This window comes from Arachis hypogaea, chromosome 11 (genome assembly GCF_003086295.3).
Source record: "Arachis hypogaea cultivar Tifrunner chromosome 11, arahy.Tifrunner.gnm2.J5K5, whole genome shotgun sequence".
NCBI classification, from domain to species: Eukaryota; Viridiplantae; Streptophyta; class Magnoliopsida; order Fabales; family Fabaceae; genus Arachis; species Arachis hypogaea.
In genome coordinates this window covers 48,652,498-48,673,045 of record NC_092046.1, presented here as the reverse complement: position 1 = coordinate 48,673,045, position 20,548 = coordinate 48,652,498, and the positions used below count along the sequence as shown (strand labels likewise).

Genomic DNA, 20,548 nt, shown 5'->3' with positions numbered 1-20,548 from the left:
GCATTTAAAAAAATATCAACTAAATGTTCACTTTTAAAATATCAACATAACTAGACTTTTACCTTTCAAAAAATTCATGGACTTTTAATGCTAAATGCCAAACCAAAAATTCATGTTTTATCTTCCTGCAAAAATTAACACTCATACTAACTGAGGCTAAGTAATTATTTTAAAAAAATATTTTTTGACAATCACAAATGATGCTTCTGCTACTATTATTTATTATTATATTTCCCTACTCTATCTTTTGATATATATCGATACTTATTTTTCTACCGATGCCTTTGGGAGACCTACTTTCATTGATCAATAATTCAATATATACGTATCTATTATTCTACTATAGCATAAGAACAAGTTAAAAAGAAACCCAAAAAAAAAAAAATGTTCATATACACACCATGCTGATAGCCTATTATAAAGAGAAATTTTTATTATCACTTAGAAATTTCACTTACGTGTAATACAACAAGAACAATAATAATCACTAACATATCTAAAGTATTGATTGAACATGGAAGTATCAATTAGCACAAGCAAGGCACGTGCCAATCAGAACAACAAAAGTAAAAACTGTATAGAACCTTATGAGAGACACACACATATATGTGAAGTGCCATTGCCATTCATTCAACAATACCAGGGTCTTCACTCTTAAGTATGGCAATAGCAATTTAATTAAGAACCATAATTTAAGGGCAGACAAATCCGTTAGGGACACCTTTTCCACAGTAGTTGAGAATCAAACTCAAGCTGATTGGAATGTTAAGATTGATACCAAGCAAATTGGCTTTAAGAGCGGTGCAAAGGCAAAGAGCGGCTTCAAGATCAACGAGGCCATTAATGAGGGAGCAGCATGGTGTCTTTGCTGGATTTCCAAGCTGAACGTTCACCAAACCCAACACGTTGGCGCACACGCCCAACTTGAGCGTGTCTCTTGGGCATTTGGGTTGTGAGGGGGGCTTTGTGGATGGCGGTTTAGGGATTGATGGGACGCTCGGGTGCGGCGGTTTGTGGTTGTGGCTTTTGGTTGGTGGTGGTGGACATGGCACGTAGTTTGAGGTTACAACTGTGAAGAAGAGAATGTTGAGGGCAATGAGAAGAGCACTCTTTGAAGCCATTTCACAAACAGTTGGTGGTGGTAATGAAGTAACTACACTTTCTTTGGGACACTATTATTTGTTTGTTACTTTGGTTTTCTTTTCTTGTGAGTAGTGATGGTGGTTGGAGGAGGTTGTGATGGGGTTTTATAAGGAAGGACTGGGGAGTTGTTTGGGAATTTTTTTTTAAGGTTTAAATAATAATTGGGATATTTTTCCATAATAATTTGGAGGAAATACATTATGCATGTGAGTATAGTAGGGATCACATTGGACGGAAACTGGAAGAAGCCAACACTAGCTGGCAGCACAACATGGAAGGAACGATATGTTTTAAACACGCGGAAATTATTTGGAAAAAAAAAATGTTAGGAACTAAGATTTATAATTTAGAATTTAGTATTTAATGTTTAAAATTAGTTAAATATTAATTAAAAATAATAAATTTTATTAGTTATATAATATTAATCATAAAAATAGAAAAAAAATATCTGATTGAATAAATATAGAGAATTAATTAATATTATTTATTTTTATTATTAACTTTTTTATTTTTTAAAAATTTTAAAATCTTAAAATTTAGAGTTTAAAAATTAAAATAGGTTGTTTAGAATTTAGAATTTATAGTTTAACATGATTTTTTTACTTTTATATAGTAATATTGTATAATGATAAAGAAAATTATTTACTTCTTATTAATTCTATTATATGGGATGGAGATTTCAAGTTCTTTTTTCTTTTGAAATATATTTTATCATGTATATTTATCAAAAAACATTCTTATTTTGTAAACTTCAATTTAAGATTTTTCCGTTATAATAATGTAAATATACACTATCTTAACTAATATCACAATTTTTAATATGATATATATTTAATAAGTAAAAAATAAGTTAATAGATAAATTAGTGTCTAATAATATGCTATTATAAATAATATATTTAAAGTAGTTTGGAGGCATCTGCCATGTTGCAAAGTGGGGTTAGTTGTCAATTCACTTTGAGAAGAATATATCATTTCATACATGTCGTTCAGCTTCATTTTCAATAGTTTGGCAAAGATTCAAAACCAAATAATAATGCATATGATATTGAGGCTTATTTGTCATTTTCCAGTCATTATTTGCGACTGATGAATTGACGAAGTCACTGCATTGTTCTTATTCATTACTCTCTCCTTCTCGCTTTACAACTGATCCGTCTCAATTCTCAAATAATATGCCCAACATGCACGCTTCTCTTCGATTCTCACTTTAATTTGCTTAATAATGCTGCTGATATATATATTTATACTAAAAAAATTAAACAGTTATTTTCATGAGAAAATTAATAGTTGAGAATCCTTATTGGATATAATTATAATTTGAAGTTTCTAGAATTATTTATAAATAAAACTTTTAGAATCATAAACAATGGTTGAAACTATTTGAAGAGTATTCTCAATATTTTATTATCACATTAACGAGAACAGATACTCAAAAAAACAAAAAACTCTAAAATTTCTTTCACTTCTCATTTTACTTTCATTTAGGTCAAACTTTTCCTTTTCCTTTTTCAGTAATAGTTAAAATTTATCTATTTATATTTCAATTTCTTTCAAACACTACTTGTTATCTTTTATATTCTTAAAATTCTATAGATATACTCTTTCCCTTGTCAATTCACAGTGCTTAATGGTCGATCATCATCAAATTAACAAAATATTAGTTAAAACACTTTTGTTCAACATTTCTTTCCGTGCAATAATTAAAAAATGCTCAAGTTAAAGACAAAAGTAATAACTACATCAAGATTCCAATTCCCATTATCAAAACTATACCGATAACTTAAAACTTTATCAGGCATATGTATATACCAAATAGGCGCTAATCTAAAATCTCAAACAAAATTCAAACCAACAACAAAAGACTGACTTCCAATCTATCTAAGCTAACTTCCAAATTTAACGTATCATTTGGTATAAACTTTGACGATTCTACTCTTAAATATTGTCATTATTAGCACACTTATATTATCATCATTTTATTTGAGTATCGCACACTAGTCATCTTATTCAAAACCTTCGCTAACTGTTGGCATAACAAAATTGCAAAGATTTTCACTGTTAAATACTATATTTGGTGTTCCAACAAGACCATGTGATAACTTTGTAGTTGTTGGCACAGATGCCTTCCAAATAAGATGAACTTGTTGATATTGGCTCATCATCGATCACCACTCTTTTCCGCTGTTGTCATCAATCAAACATGGCTTTTGGCAATGCAACTTCAAGCGTGGAAGAGGGGTAATGGGGAAATAAAGGACAACAATATAATAATGATTTATATCTAATTTATTAGGATGTGTTTTTAGCTCGTCTGATCATATTTATAACTTTAGGTTTACCTATACCTTTTTGGTTATCTAGTTATTAGTGTTATCTTTAATTTGTAACTTAGCTTCTTTGATTTTTCTTTTTCTATGTTTTTCTTGCATAAAGTATACTTAAATATAATATTAGATATATAACAATTCATTTATATAAATTTATTTAGTCACTTTAATTTTAAGAAAAAACTGTTCATATTTTTTTTTTGTTTTCCACGATATTTTTTAACCTAGCAATCCAAAGATTAATCTGTCGCGGTACTAAACTCAATTTAAGAATTTATCGTTAGTCAATGGATTATTGTATGCACAAGACAGATTAGTGAACTAACCATTAAACCAACTGTTCATATTAACATAACACTAAAACCTATGTGACCGAAAAAATTCTAAACTATAATTTTTATTCAGCAAATTCATCAAAATAATTCCTAAAATTTCACCTATAACTCCTACTCAATTTTTCATCTGTATGTTGTTAATCTTTAATTCAAAATTTAAATTATAAAATGTACCTATTCATAATTTTTTAAGTAAATATTTAAATTAATCCTTTAAAAAAATTTAGATCGAACATTATAATTCTCAATAAATTTTTATTCTTTAAAAGTCCTTGAAAATTATTCTTGTTGGACAGATTAGTCCCTTTACAAGAAATAATTTTTCTACCATTATTGCACTACTTATAGAGGTCATCAAAAAGGATATTAGGTTTAAATAGAAAAAGAACAAAGAAATTAAGTTTCATACTTTGAAAGAGTATTTGTGTTCTGTCCCATCCTTATTTATCCTAATTTTGATAAAATATTTGAGATTCACTACAATGATATAGACTATTTTTAAAGATTATTATGTGTCAAAAAAAATTAAAATTTGTCAAAAAATAAATTTTGACACTATTTTAACTATGAAAATATGTTAATAAAAGTTTTGTCAAAAATAGTATTTTAACATATAAGTAATTATAAAAAAAGTTTATATCTTATTTTGATAAATATTTGCCATCAAAAATAATTTGTTCGAAAAATTTGAGAATATATTTTTTGTGATACTTATTAACCGTCAAAAATACTATTTATTTTGACATTGATTGACCATAAAAAATTCTCAACAAAAAATTTTTAACAAAGAATAAGATGAGATCTTGAAACTGAAGAATAAACTGAGATTTTGAAGATGAAGAATGAGTAGTATGATCCCAAACTGAGAGCAGTGTGATGCCAAAATTAACGGAGCTCAACGAAAAAAAGAAATAATAGAGTATGTTAAAAATAAATGAGTGTCAAAATTGAGGAATAATTTTCTACAATCAAATTATAAATAAAAAAATAAAAAATTTAACATTTGTGATATTTGTCAAAAATATATATTAATTTTTATATTTAACTATGACTATTAAAAAAATTATGTTAAAATAGCTCTTTTCTTATAGTGATTGAACGTGATACTTTTGAGATTTGTATGAGTACTGATTTGAAGCAAGAGAAAAGAGTCTATCTTCTTTATTGAAAATTTGAATTTAACTCAATATAAATATTTAACTTACAACAAAGAATTGTATATCTTGGTTCAAGCATTGAAAGTTTGGCAACATTGCCTGCTACGTAAGGATTTCGTAATTCACATACCTCATGAATTCTTGAAGCACCTAAAGAAACAAAGTAAGTTTAATAAAAACATGTTAAATGGGTAAAATTTATTAAGATTTTTTCATATATAATAGCATTTAAACAAGATAAAAAAAAATGTAATTGTTGATGCCTTATCTAGGACATATGCTTTGATCACCATACTACTTACTTCTAAATTGTTAGAATTTGAGTATTTAAAGGAGTTGTATGCAATTAATTCTAAAATTTTTGTTATTTATGCCTCTTGTGAACATAATGTATTTAACAAATTTTATAACTGTGAAGATTTTCTATTTTGTAGTAATAAGATTTGTATGGTTGCTTATTCATTGAGAAACTTATTACACTACAAAAAAAATGGAACATTTGTAATAAAAATTTTGTATCGAAGTTTAAAATTGTCACAAATTATTATTTTTTCGTAACAAGAATTAACTATTTTACAAAATAAGGATCTTTTGTAACAACAAGACAATTTTTTGCAAAAGTTTTTTTATTTTTTTGTTATAGAATATGTTATTTATTGTAACAAAAAGTTATTTTGTTGAAAAAGTTTAAGATGTTTTGTAACGAAAAGGTGTTTGTCGCAAATATTCAAAATTTTTGTCACAAAAAGTTGTTTTGTCGCAAAAATTAATATGTTTTCTAACGAAAAATTATCTTGTCTGAAAAGTTCAACATGTTTTACATTGGTAAGAATTCACGAGTAATTTTTCTAATAACAAAATATTGTGCATAATTTGAAATTTAAAATTTAAGTAATTGAAAAATAAGATGAAATTGAAATTCAAGTTTCTTATTTTTTGCTAAAATTTTGAAACTACCTCTTTCTTTTAAAACTTAGCCTTAATTTCCTAATTTCACTAACACACACGAAATAGAGAGAACGGAGATAGAAAAAGAAAGAGGAAAAATGTGAAGACTGAAGAAGAAAAAAAAAAGAGAAGAGTGGTTGAAGAAGGAGAGGAGGGCGACATCAACCAAGAGAAAATTGTCGTTGTTACTATATATATATATATATATATATATATATATATAGAGAGAGAGAGAGAGAGAGAGAGAGAGAGAGAGAGAGAGAGAGAGAGAGAGAGAGAGAGAGAGAGAGAGAGAGAGAGAGAGAGAGAGAGAGAGAGAGAGAGAGAGAGAGAGAGAGAGAGAGATTATTGAAGATTTATTTTATTTGTATAATATTTTATTTTTCATAAATTATTATAGCTAATTAAATTAATTTTTGATAATTTAAATAAATTTGAATTCTTATATAATTTTTATAATTGGACATTTTACATATTTAAAATTTTAATTTAAAAAATAATAAAAATTAAATATTTTAATATGAATAATTAAGAATTTGTAGTTAATTTTATAAACTAAAAAAATACTATAAAATTATTTTAATTTTAAGTTAGAATAATTACTTAAAATTAATTTATAAATTCATAAATAAATATTTTATATATTCTTAAAATAGTTTTATTATAATATATTTAATTTTAAATTATTACTCTACTCGATAATTTTATTAAAATTTTTATGCTATCCTTACTCCTTTTTTTTCTAACCCTAACCTTAATTCTCAAACTAAACACATATACCTTATCCTCACTTCCTCACCCACTTTCACACAGAGAAAGAAAAGAAAGAACAGAGAAATAGAAGGAGAGATCAAAGAGGGATCAAGTAGAAGAAGAAGTGAGGAAGGAGAAGAGGATGACGCCAGACAAGGAAGGAACCGCCAACGCCGCCAAGCCTCTAGGTCTCTCTCATGCCGACACACACACAAACACTTTCTCTTTTCACTGTGCCGAGGATGAAGCTTCCTCCCTCTTCTCGTCATTGCTTTTCACCTCAATGCACTGTCATGACTCTGCTCGTCGCGTCGCCGTCACCGTCACTAATAGCTCTTGTAACACCCTATCACACTAAACTTCACCCTATAGCCATGAAGCAAAGGTGATAAAACATCACGATAGTTCTAAAACTCCAAACAATAGTATATAATCAATAAATAGTATAACTAAAAGCCTGATAAAAGGAACAAAGGATCAAAGAACTTAGAATAGAGATACAAAGGGCGAAGTGTTCATACACGATAACTAAAGCACATTGGCACGAAAAGAACAAAACATAATATATAAAACCTTGTAGATAGCTCCAGGATACACAAGGTAATAATTAAGGTAAACAAGTTTTATATATTCAATATTCAAAAAGAGAACTAGTCGCAGCCCGCGGAGTTTAGGCCGACTAGTTTAAACAGAAGATACATTAGAGTTTTGATAATAAAAACAGCTAACATCCTATCTCTCAAAGTTTTCAGAAGTAAAACCTCTAAGGCATAAAGTATACAAAAATGAGAGACTACAACAAAATAAGTAAATCAAATTTAACTTGAGCCATCCTCCGCTCTATCACCATCCGCAAACTCACCGAGGTGGGTTGCAACCTGCATCTAAAAACCAACAATAATATATGGTATGAAAACCGGGGATTCTCAGCATGGTAACAGTGCCCAATAGATAAGATATAACGTTTTGGGAAGCCAAAGGCAATCCTAGGACTCCCCACATGCATATAGACTTCAAAACTTATAAACATACTTTAAAGCCATAAAAAGGGTTAACTAACTTAAGGGATTTCTACTCTAACTATAGCCATCATTGTCCCACAGCCTTCACCAACCTACCTTCTATGAGATTCCATCGCCACCGTCTATCGATTCTCCTCAAACCGGTCAAACACAAGTAATGTAGACAAGTAAAGCACAATATATATATATATATATATATATATATATATATATATATATATATATATATATATATATATAGATTTATTAGCAATAAGGGATATTATTCAATTAGGCATAACTCAAGTAATAAAAGCAAACAGGCATTTTGACTCATGATATCACTTGTCGGTTCAAATTGCCAACCCGACACATCTTTTCAGATGTCGCCTTTATGCCACGTCCCTGGGATATAGTGTCCAGCTCACTGTGTGCACCCTTGGGATATAGTGTCCGGCTCACTCTTTCAGGATATAATGCCTGAGTTCACTTTTATGGCACAAAATGTTATGCGAGCTAGATAATACCTCGACCCTCAGATCTCAGCGTAGGAGGGAGAGTGCCACAGCCCCTACACCGTCACTGCATCCTCGACAAGCGAGATTCACCACCGTCCTTGCCAAGTGCATAACGACTTACCAATAGCCTCATGAGTAACTTCGACAAGCGGGATTAACCACTGTCCTTGCCAGGTATATAGCAAATCATTAACATTATCATGAGTCATAATCTCAATCTTTAGTAAATCATCATTAACTCTCTTTTTCTCAAATCATCATTCTCCATATTTCAAAACTCATTATTCCCAATCTTTCACAATTCATTATTTATTTTCATTTCTTAATTACTATCAATACACCACTCTGTCAATCCACTCGAGTTAACCAAATCATAGAATATCCCAAGCCTAAGCCATCGTCTCTAGATTTAAACCAAAAATAACCTTTTTCATTCATCCAACGCTCTCTCTGGTGTTTCAATGCCTAAACACTCGCTAGGAGACCTTAAACAAGTGTTACAGAGGTTTACAAGCTTACCGAGAAGGCCAAATAGTTAAAAAAGGGGTTTAGTGCAAAAACAGGGCATCACAATGCGTACACACGCACCAAACGGCTTTCCCAGCCTGTGCGTATGCATAACTTGCAAAATTTTCAGGGAGTGTATACGCACAACCCTTCGTGCGTATGCACGAGTCATAACACACGCTCTGGTCTGTGCATGCACACCATAGTATGCCTACGCACACAAACCAGAATTCCTGGTTCTCTGCAATACTACAGAGTTCAGTTTTTATACCTAACTTCTGACGTTCATAACTTTCTCTAAAAAAATCCAATTTTTCTCATCTTTATACCATTTTAGAGCACCCACAACCATTTTCATTTTAAAATAAAGTTCACTCAAATTCCAAACTCCAAAGGCCAAGTTATGTCCAGCCAAAGTTGGTTAAAAACAAGATTTTACCAAATTTGTCAAATCCTCAAAATACCAAAATCTTTCAAACCAAACCAATTTAATCACAGCCCAAACAATACCAAAACAACCTAAAAATTCATACCAAACATTCCTCAACTATTTCTCAATCATTCAATCATCTAAACCATTCAACTCTCACCTCATCCAACTCATTCAACAACTCCAAATTCAACCTAAATCACACCAATGCTCCTCTATTTCCGTTAGTCCACATCAACATCAATATTACCATTCAAAATTTTCATAGATCATCAATTTTACATGCATTCAATCTTTCATTCAATTAATCACATTATCATCAATTATCATCACCATTAATAATCATCAACATTAATAATCATCATAACTCTCCATTAACATCAACAACCATCATCAACTTCATATCACCACAACCAACTCAACAACAATTAACCAATTCATGCAATTCATTCAATTCAATCCTATCTTAAGATCCACTAGCCTAAGTTACCCACAACATTATATATTATTTAAAGAAAACCAAAATCATACATTGGCCAATTTTCTCCAAGCACGAAACCACCATAAAACCTTATTTCACAAGCTTTCCAAGCCTTCAGACCAAGTTCCACAAGCTTTAACCACCAAAGTGCAAATCCAAGCACTCCAATCACCAAATTCACTCCAAAAAACATCAATTCAATCTAGTTATCATACACATTATCACAAATCAATCCTAGGGTTTAACAAATTGACAAATGACAAGGGTTAAGAGCTTTCTTACCTTACCACTTTGGATTGGGACAAAACCCATTATAACCCAATGATAGATTACAAAAATAACTAAAAGCACAAAATTTTTTCAATAAAAACCAAAAAATACAAAAAAATATAGAGCAGAGAATTGGAACATGGATTTTGATATTCTTACTACTTTGTTTAGATAGAATCAAAGAATCCAACGAGACGAACGTGCGGCTGCAAACGGCACACAAATCGGAGCTCCATAACTCAAGATATGAGCAATTGAATAAGAGAGTGAATTGTATTCTTCTTCTCTTCTCTTCCCTCTTTTCAGCTGCCCTAACCCTCTCTTTGTGGTGAAATGAGCTGAATACTCATTAATTAAAGCTTTATATATTGGGCTTTGGCCCAACTTAGGATCGGTTGGATTGATGGTTTGTTTGGCCCAACTTCAGGCCAACACCTTTAAAATAAGTGTCCAATTTTTTATCCCAAATATTTTTAACTTCTCTAAATTATAAAATTTAACTTCTTAAATTTATGTACTTATCAATTTAATTTCCTCACTCGCAGTGCCAGACTAATTTAACAGGTATGCATTTTTATGTAATTTTTCGCACAAAATTATATTTTTCCATTCGGAAAAATTCACTGAATCCAAATCTGACCTTTAAATTTTCTAATTAATATTTCTAAATTTTTGAACCAATTCTATACAGTTAAATTATATTTATCCTATTTTATTTAAATAGTTAATTAATTTTCTGATTTTTACATCCTCCCCTCCTTATTAAAAATTTTGTCCTTAAAATTTGGGTTCATCTGAGAATAACTCAGAATAGTCCTTTCGCACTTCTGAGTCTAGCTCCCAAGTATGTCCTTCCAGTCCAGCTCTACACCGACTACTTTTACCAACAGAACTTTTTTATTTTGATTGTCCTTCTGATCCCAGTTATTGGAGTAACCTTCAAGAATACATGACTTCTTGCTTCAAACTCTAAAGGTTTTCTTCACTAGTCCACATAACTTTGCGTAGATAGAATCCTAGCTCGAATTCGCTTGATTTGTTCAGTGGTTTTCAGCTACTAATTCCGGTCTAAACACACTTGATTCACCCAAACCACAACAAATCCTGCCCAAATTCTTGGCAAACCCATTACGAAATCTACAACAACACCTTCTGATGATGGAAAAATTGCAATCCGCATTAACTACCAGCAAGTATATCGAGTCGCATCAAGTAGTAAAACTCACAAGAGTGAGGTCGATCCCACACAGATTGATGGATCAAGCAATTTTAGTTAGGTGATGAGTCTAGTCAAGCTAATATTGAAAGAGTTTGGTGAAAATTGATTAACAGAATATAAAATGCAAGGAATGTAAATTGCTGAAAGTAAATTGCATGAAACGTAAATGGCAAGAAACTTAAAGGACTGAAACTTAGAGAGCAAGAAAGTAAAAGAGCTGAATGTAAATGACAAACGGAATGTAAATTGCATGAAATGTAAAGGGCTTTGGGTGCTGAAAAACTAAAAGAAGCAGTAAATTCAAAGCAATTAAATGAAACTCAAGGCAATCAAAGTGAGAAATAACAAAGAACAAGATTCATTAGGGATTGGAGATATCTTAATCTATCATGAATCAATGGGTCTCAACTTCCTTCTCAATCATATGAGTAGATCTATGGCAGATTGTAATTAATTGGATCCCAATTCCTTGGCAATACAATCTCTCTAATTACAATCAATCTTGCAAATTCCTTGATCTAATTGTCATGAGAAGAGGTTAAGCATGTTCTCTTATTCATAAGCCACACAAATTCTCAAGACCTCAATTTTTCCCGAATAGTGTTGGTCAAGAGAATTATGAATGATAGAGCTCCAATTCTAATACTCATGATTCCCCTTCCGAGGCTCACACAAGCATTCAACAGATTTAAACCTCCTTCCAGAGTGAATGAATCTCAATCAAAACAGAAGATATCCTATAGCTACCCAAGCGGATTGAGAAGAAGAATATGTTTATTCAATCATGTGAATTACAATAGAGCTCTTCCCCTAATGAAATTGGGGTTTAGTTGATCATCACTCTAAGAATAAGTGCAAGAAATTTAAATTTCATGAAAGTAAATTGAATGCAATAAGAACTGTAATGTAAAATTGCAAAAGAGAAGAAGTGCATGAAATTGTAATTGCATAAAAGTAAATGAAGCTCAATACAAAATAAAATGTGAAATTGCAGAAGAGAAAAGTGTATCTAAACTAAATCCTATACTAAGCTCTCTAGAGTCTCTAATCCTCCAAGAGAGCTCCGAAGTCTCTAATCCTCCAGCCTTCAGAGCTTTCTTTTTTTTTCTTCAAAAACTCTTCTATTTATACTCTTCTTCTCATCTTCAATTGGATCTTCATGTACTTGGATGTGGGCCTTGGCCTTGATTGAAGTAAGCTTGGGGTGGCTCTTTTCTGACGTTGACATTGGGATCAATTCACTAACGTTCCTACTTGCATGGGTGCCACTGAAAATAAGCTCAGCATGGACGTTGATTACTAACGTTGGTGGGCACTAACGTTGGCCAACGTTCCCTTTAAAACCATTGGGGAACGTTTGTGGCAGCGTTTGTGCACCAACGTTACTGCCAACGTTTGCCTGGTCACGTGTGCGCGTCGCCCATGCATACGCATGAAGGCTGTTTTTTTGCCATTTTACGCGTGCGCGTCGACCACGCGTTCGCGTGACTTGCTATTTTTCATTTTCACGCGTACACATCATCCACGCGTACGTGTCACATCAAATTTTTCCAAGGATTTTATCGAAGACGTTGGTTAGCAACATTTGAGGCAACGTTTGCACACCAACATTGGCCTGGTCGCACGTACGCGTCGCCCACACGTACGCGTCAAAACTGCTTTTTTTGCCATTTTGCGCGTGCGCGTCACCCACGCGTACGCATGACTTGCTATTTTTCCACTTTCACGCATACGTGTCATCGATGCGTATGCGTCATAGCAAAACTCTCTGGTGCATGAAATTATGATTACACTTTTCACAACTCCGCACAGCTAACCAGCAAGTGCACTGGGTCGTCCAAGTAATACCTTACGTGAGAGTAAGGGTTGATCCCACGGAGATTGTCGGCTTGGAGCAAGCTATGGTTATCTTGTAATTCTTAGTCAGGAGATTTAAATGAGATAATTGATTTTATTTATGAAAAGTAAATAACATGAAATAAATGGTACTTGTGATTTAGTAATGAGGAGCAGGTTGAGGTTTCGGAGATGCTCTGTCGTCTGAATCTCTGCTTTCCTACTGTCTTCTTCTCCAAACACGTATGGCTTCCTTCAATGGCAAACTGTGTGATCCTCTCGGATGAAAAATACCAGGTACGATTTCTGCACGACTAATCAACTGTCGGATCTCTCGTCTCGGATGAAAAATACCAGGTACAACTACCGTACGACTAATCATCTGTCGGTTCTCACTAGCGTCGAAATAGGATCTCTCTATCCTTTTGCACACTGTCACTGCACCCAACATTCGCGAGTTTGAAGCTCGTTACAGTCATCCCCTCCTAGATCCTACTCAGAATACCACAGATAAGGTTTAGACTTTCCAAATCCCAGGAATGCTGCCAATTGGTTCTAGCCTCTACCACGAAGGTTCTGATTTCACAGACTCGGTCCGTGGATCAGAGGCCCAAGAGATATGCACTCAAGCTGTCGCCCAATGACTACGTTGAGCTCAGATAGAACAGAAGTGGTTGTCAGGCACGCGTTCATAGAATTGAGAATAATGATGAGTGTCACGGATCATATCATTCTCTAGATTGAAGTACGAGTGAGTATCTTAAAATAGAATCAAGCGTGATTGAGTAGAAAACAGTAGTAATTGCATTAATCCATTGAAACACAGCAGAGCTCCTCATCCCCACCTATGGGGTTTAGAGACTCATGCCGTAGAAGATACAATATGAAGTGTAAAATGTCATAAGTTGTAAACTGAATCTCTAAAAGTAGTTTTTATACTAGACTAGTATCTTAGGTTTACAGAAAATGAGTAACTAAGTGCAGATAGTACAAAAATCTACTTCTGTGACCCACTTGGTGAGTGTTTGGGCTGAGCTTTCAAGCTTCCACGTGCATATGCCTAAAGTTGGAGTTAAACGCCACCCTGGGTGCCAAAATGGGCGTTTAACGCCAAGAAATGTGCCAGTTCTGGCGTTTTATGGCAGAAAGTTTTTGGCTGTCTTTTAACTCCAGTTTGGGCCATCAAATCTCGGACAAAGTATGAACTATTATATATTGCTGGAAAGCCCAAGATGTCTAAATTCCAACGCAGTTAAAAGCGTGCCAATTGGACTTCTGTAACCTCAGAAAATTCACTTCGAGTGCAGAAGGGTCAGAATCCAACAGCATCTGTAGTCCTTTCTCAGCCTCTGAATCAGATTTTTGCTCAGGTCCCTCAATTTCAGCCAGAAAATACCTGAAATTACAGAAAAACACACAAACTCATAGTAAAGTCCAGAAATGTAATTTTTGCATAAAAACTAATAAAAATATAATAAAAAGTAAATAAAACATACTAAAAACTATGTAAAAACAGTGCCAAAAAGGGTATAAATTATTCGCTCATCACAATAGCAAACTTAAATTGTTGCTTGTCCCCAAGCAACTAAAAACAAAATAGGAAAAAAAGAAGAGAATATACAGTAACTTTCAAAATATCAATGAATTTTAGTTCCAATTAGATGAGCGGGACTAGTAGCCTTTTTACTTCTGAATAGTTTTGGCATTTCACTTTATCCTTTGAAGTTCAGAATGATTGGCATCCATAGGAACTCAGAATTCAGATAGTGTTATTGATTGTGACTCAGCTTTGCTAGAGTTCCCAGTTAGAGGTGCCCAGAGCTCTTAAGCACACTCTTTTTACTTTGGACCATGACTTTAACCACTCAGTCTCAAGCTTTTCACTTGGACCTTCATGACACAAGCACATGGTTAGGGACAGCTTGATTTAACCGCTTAGGCCAGGATTTTACTCATTTGGGCCCTCTTATCCATTAATGCTCAAAGTCTTGGATCCTTTTTACCTTTAATTTTTAGTTTAAAGGGTTATTAGCTTTTTCTGCTTGCTCTCTTTTTTTTTTTCGCAAGCTTTGTGTTTTTCACTGCTTTTTCTTGCTTCAAGAATCAATTTTATGATTTTTCAGATTATCAATAACATTTTTTGTACGGAAGTAGAGTTTGTTAAATTAATTAAAAACTAATTTGTGTTCTTGAAGTTTGATTGGTGATTGGTTGTTTGGTGATTGAAATTGAATGTTCATATGTTGATTTGATCATGTTTCTTTAATGAAATTAAGTTTGGAACTCAAGTAACTTGGAAGTCCCTTGTAACACCCCGTCACCCTAAGTCTTACCTCTAGCCGTAAAGCAAAGTATAACAAAGTGTCACGACTGTTCTAAAGCGTATAATATATAATATATGTCCAAAAATTTATATAACTAGAAGTCTGATGAAGGAATAAAGCTCAAAGTCGCATAAAGTGAAATTACAAAATGTGAAGCGTTCACACACGATACCTAAACGCGTAGGGATAGACAGAACAAGACTAATATATATATATATATATATATATATATATATATATATATATATATATATATATATATATATATATATATATATATAAGCTTATAGATAGCTCCAGGATACACAAGGTTGCACTTAAATTAAACAAGACATATATATAAATATGATATACAAAAAGAGAACTAGTCACAGCCTGCGGAGTTTAGTCTGGCCAGTCAAACTGAACACAACAGAGTTTTTGAAGTTTAAAACAGCTTATACAACTTATCTGTCAAATCAAGCTTCTAAGGTCATAAAGTCTAAAACAGAAAGGTGAGAGAAATTACTACAGCAAAATAATCAAAAATACCAAAAAGATAACAAAAGATCATCTGCTCTGTCACCATCCCACAATTCACCGAGGTGGGTTACGACCTGCATCTGAAAACAAAAACGACAATATATGGTATGAGAACCGGAAGTTCTCAGTATGGTAACAATGCCCAATATATAATATGTAAGGTTTCGGGATGCCAAAGGCAATCCTAGAACTTCACACCGATACAGATATTCAAGCTTAGCAAAAGTAAATAACTTAAACCATAAACAATAAATAGGGTTATCAAAACTTAGGAGATTTCTAACTAGTACCAATCACACCGCTGTATCCCACAGTCTTCACCTACCTAACCTCCATACGATCCCATCACCACCACCTACCGAACCTCCTCAATCCTAGAAGAAAACACAAGTAATGCATACAAGTAAAGCACAAGTAAAGTACATATACAGCAATTAGGTCAATTAGCAAGTAAACATGTGTTTCATTTAGGCATAACAGAAATTAAGCAAAGCAAACAAACAGGTAGAAGATGCATATGATGAATGCCTTTCCTATTGGCTCGTGATATCACTTGTTGTTCTATAAATGCCAACCCGACACATCCTTCCAGATGTAGCCTTCCTGCCACACCCAGAGATATAGGCTCTGCACACTCATGCAGCAAGGAAGGTTATGTGAGTGGGAGACTGCCACAACCCTCACATCTCAACGTAGGCGAGAGACTGCCTCAGCCCCTACACCGGCATCGCTACTTCGACAAGCGAGAGACTGCCACAGCCCTTGCCCGACGCGCATAGCCACTTACAAATCATAACAATTCAAAAATACCGCACAACTTATAGCATAATTCCGTTTATCCTCATTCCGATTCAAGTTCTCAACTCATCATAACCATCACCGGTTTAAAATTCCTCAAATCATTATCAACTATCGTCACCTCTTAAGTTCTCTGAGTCATCACCAATATAATACTCCGTCCGCTCACCCACAACTTCAAAAACCTAAGTCTCCGTCTTCTAAACTCAAGTAAAAATTCATCGATTTAAATTTATAACACATCTTTAATAGTATTAAGGCCTAATTACTAGTTAGCAATCTTAAACAGTAGATAAAGAAGTTTGGAAAGCTATAGAACCCTTAAAAGTGAAAAAAAAAGTCATTTTTAGCAAAAATGGGGTCATGCGTACGCGTGGGTGCATTTTTGTTTGCTCGCGTACGCATGAATCTTGCTTGCGTACGCGAGATACCAAACCCAAAAGGGTTTGTCGCGTCGCGTGTAAGTGGTCGCGTACGCATGCTGCATCAGACCCAGAAAAATTTAATTCTGTAAAATTTTAGTTTTTGGCACCAAACTTTAAACAGTCATAACTTCCTCTACAAAAATCTATTTTCTACAAACTTTATATCAATTTAAAGCTCTCAAAAAAATATTTAATTTAAAACAAAGTTCATTCAATTTAAAGTTTTGAGGCTCAAGTTATGATCCGTCAAAGTTTACTAGAAATTGGTTTTTACCAACAATTAACTAGGTTCTCAAACTTCCAAAATTCTCAACCAAACTAAACCAAAACCACACCAAACCTCAATTCACATCAGAACTTACCCTCTTTGTCTCAATTACCACTCTTACTAAATTTTCCACTCACATCATACAATTCTCAACCCTAAATGATCAATTTATCATATTAAAACCATTTATCAACCAACTCACTCATCAACCATCATTCTATCACTAATAATCATCACAATCAAAATCATCATCAACATCCATTTTCAAACATCAACACCAACCAACATAACTCATCAATAATCATCATCTAACAACATATATGTCATCATATTCAATCTCATTCAACCTCCATCCAAACCATCATCAAGCATAGTATTTATATACAATTAATCATACCATTACATCATTCAAACTTATCTTAAGGTCAACTAGCCTAAGTATCTAGAAACATTACATATTATATAAAAGAAACCGAAACCATATCTTGGTCGATTCCCAATATGCTCAGACACCAAACTTGATTCCAATCAGCTTCCACCAAGCTCCAAACCAAAAGCCACAACCAACTCCAAAAACAAGCTTCATACATACAACATAACCATGCATTAATAACTAAAACTCACACTACACCAAACTATAAGGATATAGAGGTTCCTTACCTTATCCAACGGTGATTGGGGCAAAGTCCGATAATTATCCGCTACTAGAGATCACCTAAACAACCAAAACCACAAAATCTACTCAAAAACTATAACAAAAAATGCACAAAGGCTAGGGCAGGAAAATGGATCATGAGATGCGAGTTCTTACTAGAAAATCCTAGATATAAATGAAGAGTTCAACAAGAGCTTCGTGTGGCCACAAACAGCTCGTCAATCGGAATTCCCTAGCTCAAGTTATGGCTCCCGGAAGGTGATGATGAATAATGACAATGGGGTTTCACCCCCCACCATCACCTATCCGAGCTCTCTCTCTCTCTCTCTCTCTCTTCCTATCAAAATGAGCTTAAAACTCATTAAACACACATATATATGTTGGACCTTGGGCCCGGTCCAACCCATTAGTGGTTTTAGCCCGTTTGGCCCACTTTGGGCCAAAATCTTTAAGATTCGTGCCCGGTTTTTTATTCTAAATTATTTTTATCATTTCAAAATAATAAATCAATTTTCAAAATCTTATTTTTCTCAAAATACGGTACCAGATAGTCTAGAGCCAGTACTGCCGATTTAAGCACCGGTTCACATTTTTACAAAACTTTTCGCAAAAGATATATTTTTCCACTCAGAAAAATTCACTGAATTCAAATTTTACCTTTATATTTTCAAATTAAAACTTCTAAATTTTGAATCTACTTCGAGCACTTAAAAAATATTATTTTATTAAAATAGTTTTATGTAAAAAACTCATGTTCTTATATCCCTGCTGCTAATTGTAACACCCTAATTACCCTAAGCCTTACCTCACACCGTAAAGCAAAGGTTAATCAAAGGTTACGACAAGTCTAAGGCTTATACATATAATATATAGAAGAAGTAATATATCCTAGAAGCCCGATGAAGGATACAGCTCAAAAACAAGATGTGAAAAGCGCAAAATGTACTCACGAAGCTACAAACTTAACACACAAGAAATAGATATAATATAACCAAATATAAGAGTATAATAGTATGAAGATCTAGCCACAGCTCGCGGAGTTTAAGCCGGATTGCTATATATACAGACCATACATACATCTGAAAGTTAAAACAGCTTATACAAGTTGTTCTCTCAAAGTAAGCCTCTAGGAAAAAGTAAATACAAAAGTGAGAGATAATACAAAATAAGCAAAAAGACTCCAAAACAAATAGAGATCCTCCGCTCTGTCACCACCAAAATAACTCATCGAGGTGGGTTGCGACCTGCATCTGAAAAACAACAACAGAATATGGTATGAGAACCAGAGGTTTTCAGTAAGGTAACAGTGCCTAATAAGTAAGATGTAAGACTCCGGGACACCAAAGGCAATCCTAGAACTTCACATCAAATACGGATATTCAAACTTAGAATAATTTAAATAAATAAAGAACTTTAAACATAAACCGGGCTATCTAAACTTAGGAGAATTCTAACTAATGCTAAACACACCACTGTATCCCATAGCCTTCACCAACCTAACCTCCGTGCGATCCCATCACCACTGCCTACCTACCTCCACAACACCAAAAAATCATAAGTAATACAAGCAAGTAAATCACAAGTAATATACATGTACAGCAAGTAAAACATCTAGCAAATAAGCATATTATTCATTTAGGAAAGATACACAATTAGGCAAAGCAAACAAAACACATAGTAGATGCACATGATGAATGCCTGTCCTATTGGCTCGTGATATCACTTGTTGGTCTATGAATGCCAACCCGACACATCCTTTCGGATGTCAGCTTTCTGCCACGTCCGAGGATATAGCACCTAGCATGCTTTTGTTCCGAGGATATAGTGTCTGGCACACTATCGTTCCGAGGATATAGTGCCTGGCACACTTGCATGCTCATTCCGAGGATATGGTGCATGTAAGACCCAGAACTTTTGAAAAGTCTTATTATGATCAAGTCTCAAAATCATATGGTTATTTATAGCCTTAATTTCAGAAATTATTTTATTAAAGATAATTAAGGCAAGTTTTGATTTATTTGATTTGAGATAAGCTATGATTATTATCCAATTTTATAATTATTGGATTATTTTCTATATTTGAATTATAAAGTTGATAGTTATAAAATAATAAGTATTTTATATGATTTGGATTGGATAAGTCATATTTTAAATATTAATACTGCTATTTTAGAAAATGAAGAAATTAAGTATATTATTTCTTATTATTTGATTTGGGCATTTTATTGAAAATAATTGTAGAGTTGATGAACAAATAGTATTTTATATATTATTATTATTGGATTAGAATTTATTTCTAATTACTATATTATCCCTATTTTTAAGTGAAATTACTAAAATGCCCCTAACCCTAATTTTTGAAAATGAAACCCTAACCCAGTGACCCGCTAACCGACCCGGTTTTCTTCACTCACACTCAGCAGCAGCAGCTGCTGCCCCTCTACCCTAGACACCCACACGCAGAGGCAAAAAGGAAAAGAAAGGAAGAAACAAACGAAGCAAAAGGAGGGGTTCAAAGAAGAGAAGAGGGGAAACAGAGAGGGGACTCGCGGATAGAGAGAGATGGAATCGCGTCCGCCGTTGACCCACACCCTGCCGTTCCGCGTGACTGTGCCGACGTCGCCGTTAG

At 33.4% G+C, this 20,548-nt stretch overlaps 1 protein-coding gene across 1 annotated transcript; it reads right to left on the bottom strand.

The window, feature by feature from the left end:
* Window positions 1-408: 408 nt before the first annotated feature.
* On the bottom strand, window positions 409-1,241 carry LOC112720827 (14 kDa proline-rich protein DC2.15). The gene has a single exon (XM_025771923.3). The coding sequence runs from the start codon at window positions 1,119-1,121 to the stop codon at window positions 693-695; it is 429 nt and encodes a 142-aa protein (XP_025627708.1). The 5' UTR covers window positions 1,122-1,241; the 3' UTR covers window positions 409-692.
* Window positions 1,242-20,548: the final 19,307 nt, after the last annotated feature.